The 20,367-nt window shown below is 45.1% G+C and overlaps 1 protein-coding gene across 3 annotated transcripts in view; it reads right to left on the reverse strand.

Moving 5' to 3' along the window:
- Nucleotides 1-1,601: 1,601 nt before the first annotated feature.
- The window catches only part of TMEM266 (transmembrane protein 266), a 75,412-nt gene continuing 56,646 nt past the window's right edge, over nucleotides 1,602-20,367 (reverse strand). For all 3 annotated transcript variants that reach the window (XM_040343123.1, XM_040343121.1, XM_040343122.1), the window contains exons 10-11: nucleotides 5,957-6,019; nucleotides 1,602-2,656 (exon numbers count right to left, since the gene is read on the reverse strand). In XM_040343123.1, coding sequence (XP_040199057.1) covers nucleotides 2,127-2,656; nucleotides 5,957-6,019 — 593 coding nt within the window. In that variant the 3' untranslated portion in view covers nucleotides 1,602-2,126. The remainder of the gene's footprint in view (nucleotides 2,657-5,956; nucleotides 6,020-20,367) is intronic.

Raw genomic sequence — 20,367 nt, forward strand, 5'->3', positions numbered from 1 at the left:
AGCGCATGATGAACTCCCTGCACAAAGGTATCCACCAGGGAATGGGCCGCTAAAAGAACAGCCAAGGCTGAAAACTTAATGGTACTTAAGGCAAGTTTCTGATCTACTCTACCCTGTAAAAACAGCAGGACTCTGGAAACCGAATACGTCCGTGGACGCCACCCCATCTCTTCGCACATGGAGATGTAGGCCTTCCAGGTGCAATGGTACTTCTTCCTGGAAGAAGACTTCCGAGCCCTCAACATAGTCGGAAAGACCTCGGTCCCTTAGTATCTAGCTTTCAATAGCCATGTCGTTAAAGCCAGCGACTGTAAAGCAGGATGAAGTATGGGACCTTGAGACAGAAGGTCCTCCCGCATTGGCAGCCGCCAGGGTGCATCTGCCACCAGGCACACAAGATCAGCATAAAATTAGCCAATACAACCACAGGAGGAGAAGCCCATTTCTTCAAAAGGCTGTCCTTAAAGGGATAACGGACTGCCAGGCGCTGAGGGACCACAAAGGACTTCTGCGGCTTTCCCCATTCCTTATCAATGAACTTGTCAAAGAAGGATACGTAAGGAAAAAAAACTTTTACAGAGCGGTCCGACTTGTGCAACCCAAAAGAGACTGAGCCCTCAGTGGATGCCTCAGCTGCACCATCCAGCTTAAGGGAGTCCCTTACAGCAATGATAAGCGCACTAACAAGTGCCCTGTCTGCACTGACCCATGTGAAGGGTCTTCCTCACACGGAAGGTCCTGGTCCACATCTTCTGACAGCCCAGAACCGGGGTCCTGTGCCGCAGCCAGGCCCGGGTCTGAGTCAGAGCATTGCCCAGGGGATGGCGGCGCTTTTTGACAAACTGAGCCGCTTAGTGCAGTGTGAGGGGTTATGACCAGAACCCCCTGGGCGGGGCTGTTTCAGCTTTGCTAAAGTTTACATGTTTTAACCATTAACATGTCTGCCTAGTCCACTCCTAATAGACGGAACATAACCCTACAGTCCAGAGTATAAGGAAGCTGTGTCCGTCCATGGACTTCAGAGAAAAGAATTTTACGATGAGTACAAAAAGACTATTTTTTTTTATATATTTTTGGGGGGGATATATATTAAAGCAAAAAAGTAAAAAAATATTGCTTTTTTCCCCAAAATTGACACTCTTCGTTTATAGCACAAAAAAAAAAAAAAAAAAAAAAACACGCAGAGGTGATCAAATGCCACCAAATGAAAGCTCTATTTGGGGGAAAAAAAATTACATCAATTTTGTTTGGGAGCCACGTCGCACGTGCAATTGTCAGTTAAAGCGACGCAGTGTCGAATCGCAAAAAGTGCTCGTCAGGAAGGGGGTAAATTCTTCCGGGGCTGAAGTGGTTAAAGAAGAACACTGTCAGAACATCTTATTTTACACAGCAACTCCTGGCTATCATTTCAAAAGCTTGCTGGCAAATATATGGAGGAGAAAAGGCAGCACAATGTCAGTACTAGCATCTCATAGCACATAATTCAATCTCTTTCACCTAGTTGCCGCATGTACATAGACACAATTTTGTTAATTTAGTATTTTTAAGAAGATAACTGTAAAGCAAATGAGCTGTGGACAATAAAAAGAAATGCACAAATCTTTGTTCTTAAATTATTTTATTTTTGCATTTCCAAGTACTGACAAAATTTCATTGCATTCAAAAATATTGCAGCATTTGTAGAAAATCTGTAGTTATGGGTAAGGGAAATATATGAAAGCCATAATTTTGCAATAAACACAGATGTTCCAGTTGATCAAACATCTGTGTGCAGGATATGCCCTGGGTACAGCTTCTCCAAAGTTGGTTGTACAGTAAAAGCATGCGGTTAATGGATCAGTTCTGTAAACTCGATTATGAGGTCCGCCATAGAAGAGTTGTTTTAGAATGGATATATCTCCTGAGAATAATGAATGGTGGCTTCTAGGGATGGTTTCTTTTCCAAATCAAGGTCACAGGGACACAGAATTTGGATCTACTTTGAGCAATATCTGGAGCAGATGCCGGTAAACCTCTGAGCAATGTCAGAAATCTGGTCACGTTGCATAAAGCAGTCAAAACTGGCTGTTAACTGAGAATCTACTGCAGTGTTATTCACCGAGGAGGCATGGATCTACGGCCTTGCTTCATTTTAACTCTGCGTCTATCTTTTTGCTTTCTAGTACAGGAAGATTAAGAGGAATCACTGACCTATCATGAAACATTCCAAATCCTTCATGATTTACTCTGTTGTATATGCTTAGGCCTTGTCTGGGACTAGCTGTACATAAACTTGCTGGATTATTTAGATGTAAGCTAGCTCGATCCAGACCTTTCTGCATGAAGGCAGCATCATCAGAAAACGATAAGAGTTCTTGAACAACAGCATGATTCATTGTGCGTTGGAACGTTTGGTTCAAGGGATAGTAGTCTGTAGACTCATCCCTAGTACTGCAGTCTGTGGATGAACAGAAGGCCTGGCTGCTGATACTCTGTGCTAGTGTTTCAGAGCTCTCTGGAGATCTAGACACACTCACTGATGTTAAGCTGCTGGAGCTACTAGTTTGCTCCTGGCTGAATGGGACTTCTGCTGAGTAGAGGTCAGACGATATGCTGGGGTGATGGTGAACATCAATAGCAGCTGTAGTGATGATGCAAGTCCCAGGTACTCCACTTTCTGCAGGTTAACACAATATAAAAACATTCAAAGATATGCCTTCCAATAAAAAAAAAAAAAAAGTCCTACTTTTCTACACCTGCATTGTTCTCAAGATGGAAATGACATTAGCACCCATTCACAGATTGTTTTGTTTGCCTTCCTTCCATCCTCTCTTGATGGCAGTAAAGACCCAAAATGTCATACCTCTTAAAAATCCACAATTCTAAAGGCTCCTGGCCAATGTCTTGTACCAGCTGGATACTATGAACAGGGCGACAGATAACTGGAATGCAACTGACACAGGACCTTCTGGGTGGAAATGAAGGAAATATGGCTTTCTAAAAGGCATGCGTTTGCAGGCATTGCACTTGTGTTGATGGCATCAGTTTGAAATGGACACCGGGAGCTGGAGCTTGGCTCAGGGGCCCCCATAGTAAGTTGCTTGCTGTGGGGGGCACTCAACTGGGGGAGGGGCCAGGAGGACCAAAGAGGGACTCGAGAGGAGGATCTGGACTGCTCTATTCAAATCCACTGCACAGAGGAGGGGAGTATAATAGGATTTTTGACTTACCGTAAAATCAGTTTCTGTTAGTTCATTGACAGACACAGCCTTCTTTATTCCGAACATAGGGTTATATCGCCCCCTACAGGAGTAGGACACTAGGCAGAAAAAATACTTTGCTATGTCCTAGGCAATTTACACCCCATCTATACTATAGGCCTTCAGTTATGTAACAAGCATTATCAGAAGTATTAAAAATTCCATAGAGGGGCGGGTGCTGCATGTCAATGAACTCAGAGAAATAGATTTTACAGTAAGTCAAAAATCCTATTTTCTCATTCGTTCATTGACAGATGAGCCTTCTTTATTCAGAACCATAGGGTTGTACCAAACATGAGGAGTGGGGAAGAATATTTGTGAAAGTGGGCACCGACGACCAGGTGGCCGCTTTGCAAACTTGTGTCACAGATGCCCGATGACGGAAGGCCCAGGAGACACTTAGCGTCCGAATCAAGTGCGCCTTTACCGTGAAAAGAACCTGATCCTTGATAGAATAGGCCAGAGTCACTGTCTGCCCGATACATCTAGAAATGGTAGCCGAGGACGCAGACGGCCCCTTCTTTGGTCTGTGCGTGATCACGAACAGGGAGTCCGACTTTCAAAAAGACTCAGTGGCCGCCAAATACACCCTGACCGCCCATACCATATTCAAGGTGTGCAAGGCAAATTTCCTCGGATGTTGCGGCCTGGGACATAGAGAAGGCAACACAACGTCTTCATTTACATGAAAATCAGAGACAACCATTGGAAGAAATGAAGGACAATGATGAAGCACCACCTTGTCCTTATGAATAACCAGGTAGGGCGTGTGACAGGATATTACCGCCAACTCCGACACCCTGCAAGCAGAAGCAATAGCCACCAAGAAGTCCACCTTCTGTGATAGCGTGAGCAGGGGAATTTCTCAAACGGAGGCTTCTGTATCATTAAGAGTGTCACACGGGGGAAGGGTACTTCCTTCCACAGTCAAAGAAGGGGAAGGAGCCAAGTCGCAAGCGTGGGATCAGCTATGGCCTTTTTAGGGGCCTGGTCCACAGTCCAACACTTCAGCCACAATACCCGTTGAAGCACTACCGCTGAAAACAGAGCTTAGAAAGCAAGGGAGCTGCGCCCAACGAGGCATCACAGACAAACTTCAGCCCCTGGATCAGTTGGTCTGCCGATTCAGTGAAAGCAGGAGGAAACTGGTCACCCTTCAGGTCACGGCGCAACAGCTTTTGCCACTCTGTCAGCGTTTGAGACACCACAGCAATAGCCAAAACTGGCCGAAGTGCCGAACCCATAATAGAGAACATAGTGCGGCTCAGAGACTCTGCCTTCCTGTCAGCCGGCTCTTTAAAGGCCGGAGAGTCCTCAACCAGAATCATGGTGGTTTTGTTCAATCGAGAAACCGGGGGGATCCACCACAGGAGGAGCCTTGCATTTTTTAAGCAGACTCTCTTCAAAGGGATACCGCACAACAAAACACTTTGGGATCACAAAATGGGTGTTTTGGACACTCCCATTTTTTATTGACAAACTTGTCAAAAAAGGAGGGATAAGGGTACACTTTTGCCGCGTGAGGCGGCTTGTGAGTGCCAATGGGGAATGGCACCTACACCGCAGCTGTGGCTGCATCCTACATCTTTAAAGTTTCCCTGCACAGAAGCAATCAGTGCGTCCACTGGGGCAGAGGAATCATCCTCACTGTCCAAAAGATCTAGAAGTGTGGCCCTGTGCCTCCCCCCCTGGTAAACATGGTGGCGTGAACCCCCAGCCCACCAGTACTCAACCCAGCCCCCCAGGAGCCACCAAAGGCACACTACCCCATATGGAGGGGAAAAGAGGGGGTTACCAAGGGACCTCCAGGGCCAGGAAAAGAGGGTGCAGGAACAGAGGGGACCCGCAAGAAACGACCGGCCCGGGGAGTGGCCCGCGTCCACCGCAAAAACCCCCTAAGGAAAGAGGGGGGCATTTACTCACCATACCAGGACCTCCTTGCCACTTAAGTGGGGGGGGGGGGGGCTGTCTGACATGAGGGACGCTGTGACTCAAGCCGAGACCCGTTCGCATGCGACCTCGCGAGACGTTTAACTCATGGGGCAATGTAGCTGCGGTCTGCACGCGCTCGCTGGCCAGACTGGGGTGACCACTGGATCGAATGTCCAGCCCGGCAGTTGATTGTTGTTTTTTCCTGGATTGTTCCGGCGAGAGCTACAAACAAAAAAAAACAAAACAAAAAAAATTGCCAGGACTAGAGATCCCAGCAGGGAACTACTCCTGACTAGGCAGAAAAAAAACTGAAGGCCTATAGCACAGAAGGGGGCTGTATATCACCTAGGACTGGCCATGGGCATAGCCAAGTCTTTTTTCTGCCTAGTGTCCTACTCCTGTTGGGGGCGATATAACCCTATGGTTCTGAATAAAGAAGGCCGTGTCTGTCAATAAACGAATGAGAAAATAGGTTTGTTATTTTTAACTAAAAATAAAAATTGAGACTTTAGTATCACTTTAAGATAACCAAGCAGTTAACATTTTGGATGGATGGTAGCACTGAAGTCTGAGCATTTGTCGCACAATATGTTTCCAAAAAAAATAAAAAAAATATTGCACATATGTAATATTTTTTGATACACATTTAAAATACTGCTCTTTTTGATTTACCACCAGAATGCATTTAATATTACAGGAACGTTCAGCAAGATTAATCTATATATTTTAATAAGGAAATACTTATAAAATGGATATAGGATTAGCATACAAGTCTGTACACTTACCACTGCTGGGCTCATTATAATACTGTGTGATATAATTATTCATGTCATCCTTTGTAATTACCTCTGTAAGATAAAATGCAGAAGTCTGGATTAGCAAACAGTGAAACATATCAGTTACAAGCATGTTTTTACAAGCTGTAAGCCATGAATGTTTTTCTCAAGGAATAGGGAGGAAGTGTAGTTATGGAGGCAGGGGCGGGGCAGGAGGTGGTAACACATGAAGGGGAAGGGAGGAAGATTATGGTTAGGAAAGGGGTATTATGTGGGTTGGGAAAAAGAAAAAAGGAAGAGGGGGAGGTTAAGAAAAAGGGGGCAAGCTGCTGGTGGAGGGATGAAGAATCTCGAAGCATAGGTGTTCGTATACAGTATCTCAGTGGGCGCAGGATGCAAAGAGGGCTTTACCCGATTCTGAGAATGTGATCCATTGGAATTTGTTCAATGTTTTGGAGCAAGCCTCTGCTCTGAATTTAGAAGCAGTGTAGCATTGTTGCTACATCATGGGTGCCAAGATGCTACATAAGGAGAACTTCACTGGCAGGATCAACAGGTATTTAACCACTTGCCTACCGCCGTATTGTAAAAAGGACGGCGGCAGGCACCCTTCCTCCCTCCGGGCGGACGTCATGTGACGTTTGTGTTCCCGGCATTGTGACGAGCACGCGCTCGCCCCATCACTGTGGACACTATGTACGTGCCCTGCTGGGCACCCGCGTTTGCTCATCACAGAGCAGGGACGTGGATCTGTGTGTATGTAAACGCACAGATCCACGTCCTGTCAGGGGAGAGGGGAACTGATCGTACGTTCCTTGTATATAGAAACAACAATCAATTTCCTCCTCTCACCAGTCCCCTCCCCCCACAGTTGAAATCACTCCATAGGACACACAATTAACCCCTTGATCGCCCCCTAGTGTTAACCCCTTTCCCTCACAGTCAAAAAAAAAAAAAAAAAGTATAATAAAAAATGACATAAATCTATCCCTTATTTTGTAGACGCTGCAACTTTTGCGCAAAGCAATCAATATACGCTTATTGCGTTTTTTTTTTTTTTTCAATCAAAAATATGTAGAAGAATACGCATTGGCCTAAACTGAGGAGAATTCAATGTAATATTTTAAGTCAAAACAAGTAACACAGTAGCCACGGAAGCATGCCCACAAGGTAACCCCCGGGATAGTTCTTCTCCCTGGGGGGCGGGGGTTATCTAATGCGGAGAGGAGCCAGGGGACCCCAGAAGATGGCGTTTGGGGCCACTCTGTGCAAAACGAACCACACAGTAAAGGCAAGTATATGTTTGTTATTTAAAAAAAGAAAAAAATGTAACCTTTGGTATCACTTCAAATAAGAACATGTGTGTGTTCCAGTGCGTTTTTATGCATTTTACAGTGTTCCGGTACAGTAAAAATGCAGTATATTCTACTTTTCAGCTCCTGTTCCATGTTTCTATATTAAAATTAATTTGCTGGAAACTTTTTGAAGCACATATATACATTATCTTTTTAGGATTTACTGTTAAAAAGTACATGGTTTAGGGTATATTGGTTTTATTTAAAATCAGTAAGAACTATAAAATTACTGATGCATTATAAGAAAAATTAGATGTATGTAAAAATCGCCCTTACTAAAAAAAAAAAAAAAATTTTTTAATAAAAATGCCATAAAAACGATCCCCTATTTTGTAGACACTATAACTATTGCACAAACCAATCAACCGCTTATTGCGATTTTTTTTTTTAACCAAAAATATGTAGAAGAATAGGCCTAAACTGAGGAAAGAAACGGTTTCTCTTATCCTTGGACAGACACAGCTTCCTTATACTCTTGACTGTAGGGTTATGTTCCGTCTATTAGGAGAGGACTAGGCAGATATGAGAATAGTTAAAACATGTAATCTTTAGCAAAGCTGAAACAGCCCCGCCCAGGGGGCGATCCCTCTGGTCATAACCTCTCACTGCACTGAGCAGCTCAGTTCTTCAAAAAGCAGTACAAACTCAAAAAAAGGAGGGGTGGGTGCTGTGTCCGTCCATGGACTTCAGAGAAAAGGATTTTACGGTGAGTACAAAAATCCTATTTTCTCTTTCGTCCATGGATGGACACAGCTTCTTTATACTATTGACTGTAGGGACGTCCCCAAGCAGTGTCAGAAACGAGTGGTGGGAACATCAATCAAAAACCAAAACTTCACCCCAACACACTAGAGCTCCTCAATGGAGGAGATGCAACCTTAAACTGCCGCCTGCAAAACTTTGTGGCCAAAGCAGACATCCGAAGATGCACCAACATCAACCTTGTAAAACTTGGTGAAAGTGTGAACGGACAACCAGGTTGCCGCCTTACACACCTGTCTTTGGACCAGACACCGATACAAACAGTGAGTCTGACCTCTGAAACAGAGCCGCAGACAAATACACTCTCAGAGCACATACCACATCTAAGGAATGTAACGGCCGAGGACACAGGGATGGAAGTACAATGTCCTCATTCAGATGAAAGGCCGAAACTACCTTAGGAAAAAAGGAAGGCTGTGGGCGTAGTACCGCCTTATCTCTATGGAGGACCAAGTAGGGGGACTTGCAAGACAAGGCCACCAACTCAGAAACCCGTCTGACAGATGTAATGGCCACTAGAAAGGCAACAGAGTGTCGAGAGGAATTTCTCTGATGTTCTCAAAAGGAGATTTCTGAAGCACCGAGAGCACCAGGTTCAAATCCCACGGAGGTAGTGGTGGTCGAACCAGAGGAGCCACATGTTGAACCCCTTGAAAAAACGTACTCACCAGTGAGTGGGCCGCCAAGGGACGTTGAAAGAAAACAGCCAAAGCTGAAATATGTCCCTTAATGGCAAGGCAAACTTCTGATCCACTCCCCGCTGTAAAAACAGCAGGATCCTAGAAACAGAATATGTATGTGGACGCTACCACATCTCTTCACACAGAGATGTAGGCCTTCCACGTGCAGTGATAAATCTTCTAAGAAGATGACTTCTGTGCCCTCAGCATGGTGGCAATAACCGAACAGGCCCTGGTCTCTCAGCACCTGGTTTTAAACAGCCATGTCGTTAAAGCCAGCGACTGTAAAGCAGGATGAAGAATGGGACCTTGCTTGAGAAGGTCCTTCCGCATTGGCAGTCGCCAAGGAGCATCCACCAACAGGCGTATTAGGTCGGCGTACTAAGGACGCAGAGGCCAATCTGGGGGAATTGGGATCATTGGGATCCCCTCGGATTACGCAGACGAGGAAGCAGTTTCAGTGGGTGAAATGCATATATCAGCCAATACTGTCCCCATGGGGCCACTAACACGTCTCTCTCGTCCGCCCAAGGATCTTTTGACCTGGCCATGAACCTCAACACCTTTCAATTGAGTCAAGAAGCCAGGAGATCTACGTCTGGCTCGATCCATCTTAGGCAAAGGAGGCGGAACACATCCAGGTGTAGTGACCATTCTCCTTGGTCCAGCGTCTGAGGTGGTCCCGCTTGCCAGTTTTCTACGCCCGGAATGTAGATGGCCGACAGAGCCGGCACGCTTCGTTCTGCCCACCTCAGGATGTGAGCGACCTCCGATGCTGCAGCCAAACTTCTAGTTCATCCCTGATGGTTGACATAAGCCACCGCAGTGGCGTTGTCCGACTGGATCCTGACTGGACGCCCCTGTAGACTCCGCAACCATGTGGAGAGGCGCAGTCTGATCGCACGGAGTTCCAGAATGTTGAACGGCAGGCGAGCTTCTTCCTGTGTCCAACGACCCTGTGTCGACTGAACACCCCAGACTCCCCCCCCCCCCCCCCAACCGGTCAGGCTGGTCGTCCGTCGTGATCACCGTCCATTACATGCCTCACTGTACCGTGCCATTACATTCCTCACCTGGACGATCCCTTACCTTATCCCTGACATGCAGTCTCAGTCAGATTGCCGGTGTCCATTGTTTAAAATCCGTGCCTCCTCCTCGTGCTGTTCCGTGATAGGCGGAACACTCAGTTTCCCAGCAGTGCCTGTGTTCAGTGTTCCACCTATCACGGATGTCCTCCAGTCCGAGGCCGAAGATGAGAAGACAGCCATGATAGGCGTAACACTGAACATCGGAGCTGCTGGGAAACAGTGTTCTGCCTGTCACGGAACAGCACCAGGAGGAGGCGCGGCTTTTGAACAATGGACGCCCGCCGTGCATACAGGTACCGGCGTATATGAGTCGGTACCAACACCAACTTCTGGAAGTTCAGCACCCAGCCAAACTCTTGGGGGGGTCTGACTAGCAATCACCACATCCTCCTCTAATGCTGAGCTTGAAGCAGCTCTCAGAAGCAGATCGTCTAAGTAGCCCACAATAGCGATTCCTCGCTGTCTCAGCAAGGCAAAAATCAAGGCAAGCACCTTGGTAAAAACCCTTGGAGCTGATGCCAGGCCAAAAGGAAGATCCACGAATTGATAGTGGTCTTCCCTGACCGCAAAGCGCAGGAACCTCTGATGCCTGGCATATATGGGGACATGCAAGTATGCGTCCTTGATGTCCAAGGACACCAGAAAGAAAAAAAAAACGGATGGAGTGCAGCGACCACAGAGCGAACGGATTCCATCCTGAACTTCTGAACCTTTACAAAGGCACCGAGAACCTTGAGGTCCAGGATTGGACGGACTCGGTCTTTCTTCGGGACCACAAACAGATTCGAGTAGAAACTCCGAAACCTTTCCCTCAGTGGCACAGGTATGATTACCCCGCAGCTTAACAAGTCCTGCACTGCCCCAAATATGGCGTCCCGACGAGCCGGAAGGAGAGGAAGGTTTGAGGGAAAGAATTTCTATCTTGTACCCTGATGAAACCACTTTGCAGACCCACTGGTCGGAAATCAGGGAGGTCCACTAAGCTGCAAACTTGTACAGACGTCCCCCCACCGAGAGTTGGGTGGGGGCAAATCTTCATGCTGTCGCAGATTTGTTCGCAGGCTTGTTTGGCTTGTGAATCCAGGGACGCTTTTGTCCCCCAGCCGGCCATTTGTCGGTCTGAGGACGCCTACCCGTGGGACCGGACTGACGAAAATACAGCTTCTGCATGAAAAAAAAAAAAAAAAAAAAGAAAAAGAAAAAAAAGAAGAGGGTCCCATCCTGCGGCAGGGCATTTTTCCTTTCCTGGACTGGGGAAGGAGCATGCTCTTACCCCCCATGGCATCCTTTATGTTGTCGTCCAGGGAGGCACCAAATAGTCTCCCACCCACAGAAGGGCAAATCTGCCAGAGCCTTCTTGGAAGTCTGGTCAGCAGACCAGATCTTAAGCCAAATCGGGTGTCGCAAAACCACTGCAGATACTGAGGCTCTGGAGATCAAGCGAGCTGCATTGCAGACATACTTGAGGCCCTGCACTAACTGGACAGCCAGTTCCATGCAGCCTGGAGGAGCATGATGCTCTTCCAACTCCTGGTGCAATAGTCTTGCCTATTCAGTAAGTGTCTGTGTCCGTAGCCAAAATAGGCCGCAAAACTGAACCCAGCATAGAGAAAATGGAGCGACCTACCGCTTTGGACCTCCTGTCAGCAGGGTCCTTAAATGCAGGGGTTCCCTCAACCTAAATCGTGGTAACTTGTTCAACCTGTATACCGGGGGGGGTCCACAACTGGGCAAGATGCCCACTTTTTTTTTTTTTTTTTTAAAGGCTCTCCTCAAAGGGGTAACAGACCGCCATACGCTTAGGGACCGCAAAGGTCCTCTGCGGTCATTCTCATTCCTTGTCTATGAACTTATCTAAAAAGGTCACATAAGGAAACACCTTAGCAGTGCAGGCCTGCTTGTGGGACCCAAAAGGGACCGATCCCTCAGCAGATGTCCCGGCAGTAGCCTCTAGCATAAGTGTGTCCCGCACTGCGGTGATAAGAGCTCCAACCAGTGCCTTGTCTTGCGCTGACCCAGACCTGGAGTCCTCCTCATTGTCCGAAAGGTCTTGGTCCACATCCTCTGATACCTCAGAACCAGGGCCCTGGGCCGCAGCCGGGCCCAAGTCCGAGCTATCCCTAGGAGATGGTGGGGGGGAGGGGGCATTTTTTTTCCCCCCTTTCGCCCACACACCGCTTCCACCCTGGCAACAAATGATTCCAGGACTGCAGACCAAGTGGTCCACAGGGACCGCAGGTGCAGGGGCACCGGTTGTCACCACTGGAATGTCTGGGGAAGAAGTGCCAGCTTCTGACGCCATGCTGACCCACTCACCTGACAGCCCTCAGGGACTAAAGTCAAGGTACAAGTGCACAAAAAGAGAGAGACCCACCCTCCTTGCTGTACTGACCAAAAGGGGTATCCCAGGGGACTCACCACCCTGACAAGAGAGCTGCACAGCGCTGCGGTCCGCTCTCCTTTACACTCTGTGTGTCTCTGAGGTAAAACTGCGCTGTTCAGAAAGTCCCCCCACCAAAATCTGTAAAAAACAAACAAAAAAAAAAACAAAACAAAACAAAACAAAAAAACAAACACACCAAGATGGCCGCCTCAGGAAAAAGAGCGCAAGTTCTAGAAAATGGCCGCCCGCTGTAACTGCCTGCGTCACAGCGCGGCTACAAGAAAATGGCCGCCAGCCGCATTTCAATAGCAGCAGTGCGGCCACAAGAAAATGGTGCCGATTTAAAACAAAAACGGCGCAGGAGGACACCGAGGTGTACGAGAAGGCCGGAAAAAAAAAGAAAAAAAAAAAAAGTGGCCTCCGAGCAGAGGACCCCCATGGCAGACCACTCACACAGAGAGCGGGCTCAGAACACTCCGCAGCCCCCAGCCAGGATAGGAAAAACAACTCCTCAGGCACATCCCAGGTCAGTCACAGCATGGTGGAGGAGGGAAAGGAGGAGAGGAAATCGACCCCCCCTGTGAAAGCCCAGCTGTTCCCTGCGAGGACTGATGGCGCGTTCCTGACAGACCCACTTCCTAACAAGTACGGGGTAGCTGCCAGCCACGACTCACTGTGACACCGACAGCTAGCAGCCTGGTCATATGCGAGCCCCGGAGCAAAAACCTTACCGGCCACCCCTGTAGCAATGGGGTATGTCGTGGCCGACCCAGCGCGTAGCCAAGGCCTGCTTAAACTCTATGGCCAGATAGGGGGGACTACAAGGATCTATATTATCCAGCTTGCCACCCAGCCGGCAGTTGATAGAAGATCTCAGGATCAAAAATAAATAAATCTTTAAAAATAAAAGTTCTTCCGCCCAGGGGAGCCAGGTCCTTCTCCTCTACTACTGAGCTGCTCAGTGCAGTGAGAGGGGTTATGACCAGAGGGACCACCCCCTGGGCGGGGCTGTTTCAACTTTGCTAAAGTTTACATGTTTTTAACCATTAACATGTCTGCCTAGTCCTCTACTAATAGAAGGAACATAACCCTACAGTCAAGAGTATAAGGAAGCGGTGTCCGTCCATGGACGAAAGAAAAATCGTTAAAAAAAAAAAGAAAAAAAAAAGGGATATTTATTATAGCAAAAAGTAAAAAAATAGTGTTTTTTTCAAACATTTTTTTGTTTGTTTTAAGTGCAAAAAATAAAAAAACACAGGTGATCAAATACCACCAAAAGAAAGCTCTATTTGTGGGGAAATAAAAATTATCAAAATGTAATTTGGGTACAACGTCTCATGACCGCACAATTGTCAGGAAGGGGTGAAAATGCCCTGTATTGAAGTGGTTAAGGGACTAACTGAAAAAAAAAAAAAAATACACATGCACTTAAAGGGGTTGTAAAGGTTCGTTTTTTTTTTTGTTTTTTTACCTTTTCCTTCGATTTTCCTTCTAAATATTTTTTTTCTTTGTTTGAATTTCTCACTTCCTCAGTAAGCATGCACCCATCATCCGAGCCATTCTGGCTGGGGGTTAGTCAGCCAGAACAGCTTACCAAGGAACAGGAAGCAAGAAATTCAGACAAAGAAAACAAAGAAAACAAAACATTTAGAAGGGAAATCGAAGGGAAAGGTAAGTGAACCAACAATGCACTAGCTTAAAGGAACCTATTTATATATAAAAAAAAAATAATAATAATAATAAAAAACACGTTACAACCCCTTTAAAATGATGTGCCGTCGCAGCGTCGCACAGATGTTGTTAATCTGAGGCCATAGTTCTGCTTTAATTTTAGTCCCAGCTTTGCTGTCTGGGAATGAATGAGCTGAAACAATTCTGCCACACAGGTGTTCAGATTTTCCAGACTTCAATGGCTGCATGCTTGTTGTGCAGGCCAGCGACTACCTACCGTGTTTCTCCGAAAATAAGCCTGGGTCTTATATTAATTATGCCAACAAAAGACACAGTAGGGCTTATTTTCGGGGTAGGTCTTACTATGTAATGTCTTCTCTCCCTGCCTGTCAGGAATCCCCAGTGTGAACTGAGTTAAAATGCTTGTAAAATCCTATAATAAACTCTATTACAGTATTATATAATGTACAATGTGTGTGTTTCTGTAATATAATTGTGCCAAATACCTTTGTTATACAGCCGCTTTGTGCTTCTGTTATCCGCCGGAGCTCTCTTCTCCCGCAATTATATTACAGAAACGCACACACTGTACATTATATACTACTATAATAGAGTGGATTATAGGATTTTACAAGCATTTTTAACTAGGGCTTATTTTCAGGGTAGGGCTTACATTGCAGCCTTAATGGAAAATAATGCTAGGTCTTATTTTCAGGGTAGGTCTTATTTTTGGGGGAAAAGGGTAGGTGGTAAAGCCAAGGGAAGGATGGCAGTCCAAAAACTTTGTTATAAAGCTGAATTCCAATTCGCATTACCATTTTAGTGTCGGGGTTTCAAGGTAAGCAATTTCTATACTCTACACAGCTTTAAATAGTTATGTTTTAAGTACCAATTTTATGACAGGACAGGTTTTAGGTGTGTATTGTGTTTCTACCAGGATACTACAACATGGTCACCACAGAATCCACCAGCCATGACAATCATCAATATGAAAACACCTCAGATCGCAGAATCATTAAAAACAATTGTGACAGTTCATCAAGTATTCCCCACGTGTACCATATAAGGAATATTACATCTTAAGAAGAGAACCCCGTAAGTTTTCCCTGAATTGGGTGGCTGAGAATAGCAAGAAATCATTACAGTTACTGTGAGTCAGGAATTTCATATTGGTAAAAAGCATCATCTACTATGCCTGTGGTTTATCAGATTTAAGTGCTTGGATGTTTCAAGAGCTGGGTACTGGTAACAGAGTGTTACCCTCTGTGCTTGTGGTTTATCAGCTGTAAATGCTGCTGTGTTTCAGGAATGTTCTCGCTTCCCAGCGAGCCATATATCCCACACTCCTCTGGGAGCCACGATGGCTCTCTACAGCACTCTGCGGTTTACAGGTGAAACAAACAGATGTTTTCCGTTCAACATTTTCTCCACTTTATATGACCCAAACCGCCGACTAACTTCTCTGTATCCTGAAGACAATCAAAGTTGACAATGAGACGGAACAAGTCTGCTCTCCTGGTCTGGACTGGGTTTTAAAAGCTTTTTTGGCCGTGTTGAGGCTGAATTGCCTGCAGTCAGGGGAGGGCTCCGAGCTAATGTGAGAGTTTAGAATGAGCATGAGTGTAGCTGTGGGCTGTTAGACACCAAGAAGCATGCACTGCTAGCCACTCTTCAATCTTTTCATTGTTTTCATCTATAATTCACACGCCCTGACACACGACCTCACAAAGCTACATACAGTCCAGCCCTTTCATCACACCAAAAGCCCATTATCTTTTCAGGTTATCATTTTATGTAAATATGTGAGATCTTTTAGAAGGAAGGCAAAAAAATAATAATAATAATAATAATAATAATAATAAAATAAAAAATACATATCACAGCCATTTAGATATTACATTGCCAAAATGTTTCCACAACATTAATAAACATTGTTTTATCACTGATCAATCACTAAAATATATAAATTTAGAAGATAAAAAAAAAAAAAAAAAGACCCAACTACTTCCTAAGGCCCACATTTGCTCATTTAAATAGGCTGCTATGCTGCGTGAACCACCAAAAAAAGTGCACCTTTTTAATCACTCAAAAACCAATTTTAAATAAACTTTTTCCCTAGAAGATTAGATTACATATAACCCCTAACATATATATATATTTATTTATTTTACCAGAGACCATAAGGCAGGGATATGCAATTAGCGGACCTCCAGCGGACTACAGGTCCCATCATGCCTCTGCCTCTGGGTGTCATGCTTGTGGCTGTCCGTCTCGATATGCGTCATGGGACTTGTAGTTCTGCTAATTGCATATCCCTGCCCTAGGAAATAAAATGGTGATCATTGCAATTTTTTGTCACTGTATTTTTCAAATGCTATTTTGAAAAACAAATAAAAAAATAAAAATAAAAAAAACAACAAAAACCACAATATATGTCCCAATTTTTTTGTACAAAATGAAAGATTATGTTATGCAGAGTAAATAGATACCCACCATGTCATGCTTCAAAATTGTGCACGCTCGTGTAATGGCGACAAAAAAGGATACTTAAAAATCTCCATAGGCAACATTTAGGTTACCAGTTTAGAGTTAGAGGAATCTAGCGATATAATTATTTGCTACAACGTTCGCAGTGATACCTCAGCTGTTGTGTGAACACCATGCGCGACTTACATTTGCATTCAGTTATGAGCACGGAGGATGGGGGGTGCTTTAAATTTTATTTTCTGATTTCATTTTTACACTGTCCCTTTAATTTTTTATTATATTTTATTATATTTTTTAACACTTTCATTCAATATTACATCCTTAGAAATAAGGTAACCGGTCCTCTTTTTGAAGAGATCTGGGGTCAAAAAGATCTCATTTACCTTTAAAAATAAATAAATATGGTTTACTTCCACCCTGGACCGGAAGTGACGCAATGACATTGCTCCGGTCCTCCAAGGCCATGAAGATGACCAAAGACGATCTAGTCTTATCACCTCTGATCAGCCAGCGGCAGCATCGGATCATTTCTCAGGTGAGGCGACAGAAACACTAAGCCTGAGAGACGCTCAAGAATGCTTTCAAAAGAAAGCCAGCCGACGGCTGAAAAAAAAAAAAAAAAAAACAATACTGGGGTCATGGCTGACATCTTCAGCCATAATCCCGGTAAACCAATTGCCTACCGCTATATATTATATATTTTTTTGTTATTATGATCAGCAAGTGGTTGCAACTGGGCAGCCGCTGAAATACTTTTACAAAGGGCGGAAGGGGGTAGCACCCCCCTCCCGCCGCTAATACCAGGCTCTGTCCAGGAGCAAGCCGACCGCCAGCATCCATCTCTGGGTTACAGTGAGAGGAACTGAGCATGAACGCACTGGCTTCTCGGCTCCTCATTGGATGAATTATAGCAGCACAGACATTGGCTCCCACTGCTGTCAATCAAATCAATGAAGCGGCGCACCGGGGGCGGGGCCGCCGACTATCGCAAGAGCGCTTCCCAGAGGGGGGTTAGCTCTTGCGGGGAGGAGCCTAGACAGCCGCAGAGGGACCTCAGAAGACCAGGATCAAGGCCACTCTGTGCAAAACAAGCTGCACAATGGGAGGTAATTAAGACATGTTTGTTATTTAAAAAAAAAAAAAAAAAAAAAAAAATGAAAAATAAAACCTTTACAACCCCTTTAACTACCACTAGGTAGCCCGTTGGTATAATTTATTCCTTACAAAGACTTATGCCGATTTAATTTCCTGATTTGACTCGCTAGAATACATTGACTTACTTGATGACATCCTGTTCTCGCTTTTGTTTATTCATGTTAGAATAGACACGTTTACAGTTTGCTCCCCTAGGAGTAAATACGTTTATTCTTGGAGGTTTACTAGCTAGAAACTGATTAAAGATATGAATTTAAAGGATTATTCACAATTATTATACTGACAGAATGTATTCGCTATACTATAACTGTAATGGTGAGAATCCTGTTATACTTTTCTTAACGTTTTTTTTTTTTTGTTATTTTATGTTCTGACAACTAAGTAAAAAAACAAAAAAACAAAAACACACAAAAACACATTCAATTTTTGTACTCGCTGCAAAATCCTTTTCATGGAGTCCATTTTGGCACACAGGAATTCGGATACTGTCTGGTCACACTGCCACTTACAGTAAGATTGGATTCTGGCAAACACAACAAAAAGTTGTAGGCCAGTCCCAGGATCTACACAGCATGGCTCAGTTTGTAGCAGGCAGTACCAAGAACATGAAGTTCAAAAATCCTTTGTACATTAAGGCACACAGCAATTCAGATACTGGCTCTCCAAACATTTCAGTACATGGGTTTTAGGCCCCTTTAAGTTTTTTCGGCGGACCTGAACGGCCGCTCCATTCTTCTCTATGGAGCGTCGGATGTCAGCAGTGACATGTCAGCTGACATCCCACTCGATCGGATAAAATCAGACGGATGGCGATACGTCGCCATCCGTCCATGGCGGATCAGATGTGATGTGATGAAAACGGATATGCTGTCCGTTTTCATCAAATCTCTCCATAGGAGACAGCGGCGCTGGACAAGCCCCTCCCCGCTCAGTGAGCAGAGAGGGACCTGTCATCCGCCGGGTCAGTGGAGATCCACGGAGAGATCTCCCGCTGATCTGGCAGACTCCGCTGCGACGGATCCGCCTAGTGTTAAAGGGGCCTTACTTTTTGGAAATCAGCATGAGATGATTCAGAAAAACTGAGAAAGAACTTCAGTAAAACAAAGAAAAAAATATTCCAAATAAACTTTATTTAATGGCTAAAGTTTGAATATAAATTTAGTCTGCACCTCTCATCAGAGCCCTCCCCCCTTATACAGTGGCCTTGAAAATACATTCATACCCCTTAAAAGAAATTCCACATTTGTCATGTTACAACCTAAAATGTGATAGACCAACACAAAGTGGCACATAATTGTGAAGTGGAATGAAAATGATTTAAAAAAAAAAAATTTTGACAAATAAATATCGGATATATCTGCATTGTATTCAGCCCCCCGGAGTCAATTCTTTGTAGAACCTCCTTTTGCTGCAATTACAGCTGCAAGTCTTTTTAGGGATGTCTCTACCAGCTTTGTACATCTAAAGAGTGACATTTTTTCCCATTATTCTTTGCAAAATAGCTTGAGCTCTGTCATATCGGATGAAGAGCGTCTGAACAGCAATTTTCATGTCTTGTCACAGATTCTCAATTGGATTTAGGTCTGGACTTTGACTGGACCATTCTAACACATGAATATGCTTTGATCTAAACTATTCCATTGTAGCTCTGGCTGTGAGTTTAGGGACGTTGTCCTGCTGGAAGGTGAACGTCTGCCCCAGTCTCAAGTCTTTTGTAGACTCAAAACAGAATTTCTTCTAAGTTCTCACTGTATTTTGGCTCCAACCATCTTCCCATAAACTCTGACCAGCTTCCCTGTCCCTGCTAAGGAAAATCATCCCCACAACATGATGCTGCCACCACCATGTTTCACGGTGGGGATGGTGTGTTCAGGGTGATGTGCAGTGTTAGGCCCCATACACACGATAGAGTCCATCCGCTGAAAAATCCCAGCGAATGGGTTTCAGCGGATAGATCCTATGGTGTGTACACTCCAGCGGATCTGTTTCCGCGGATATTTCTCCCCTGGGATGGATTCCAGCAGATCAAATATTTGCTGACATGCTAAACAAATCTATCCGCTGGAATCCATCCCAACGGATGGATCCGCTGGTCTGTATAGACTCACCGGATCCATCCGTCCGAAGGGATCCCCCGCATGCGTTGTAATGATTCGACGCATGCGTGGAATTCCTTATATGACAGCGTCGCGCACGTCACCGCGTCATAATCGCGGCGACACGTCATCGCCAGAGGATTTCGGCGCGGATTTCAATGCGATGGTGAGTACACTCCATCGCATGGAAATCCGCTGAAATCCTCGAGAGGATTTATCCGCGGAAACGGTCCGCTGGACCGTATTCGCGGATAAATCCTCTCGTGTGTATGGGGCCTTAGTTTTCGGACCCACATAGCGTTTTGCTTTTAGGCGAAAAAGTTTCATTTTGGCCTCATCTAACCAGAGCACCTTCTTTCACATTTGCACATTTCCACGTGTCCCCCACACAGCTTCTTGCAAACTGGACTTCTTATGGCTTTCTTTCAACAATGGCTTTCTTCTTGCCACTCTTCTATTAATGCCAGATTTGTGGAGTGCACTACTAATAGTTGTCCTGTGGACAGATTCTCCCACATGAGCTGTGGATCTCTGCAGCTCCTCCAGAGTTACCATGGGCCTCTTGGCTGCTTCTCTGATTAATGCTCTCCTTGCCCGGCCTGTCAGTTTAGGTGGACGGTTATGTCTTGGTAGGTTTGCAGTTGTGCCATACTCTTTCCATTTTTGGATATTGGACTGAACAGTGCTCTGTGAGATGTTCAAAGCTTGGGATATTTTTTGTTCTTGTTTTTTATAACCCAACT

This window comes from Rana temporaria, chromosome 3 (assembly GCF_905171775.1).
Source record: "Rana temporaria chromosome 3, aRanTem1.1, whole genome shotgun sequence".
Lineage (NCBI taxonomy): Eukaryota > Metazoa > Chordata > Amphibia > Anura > Ranidae > Rana > Rana temporaria.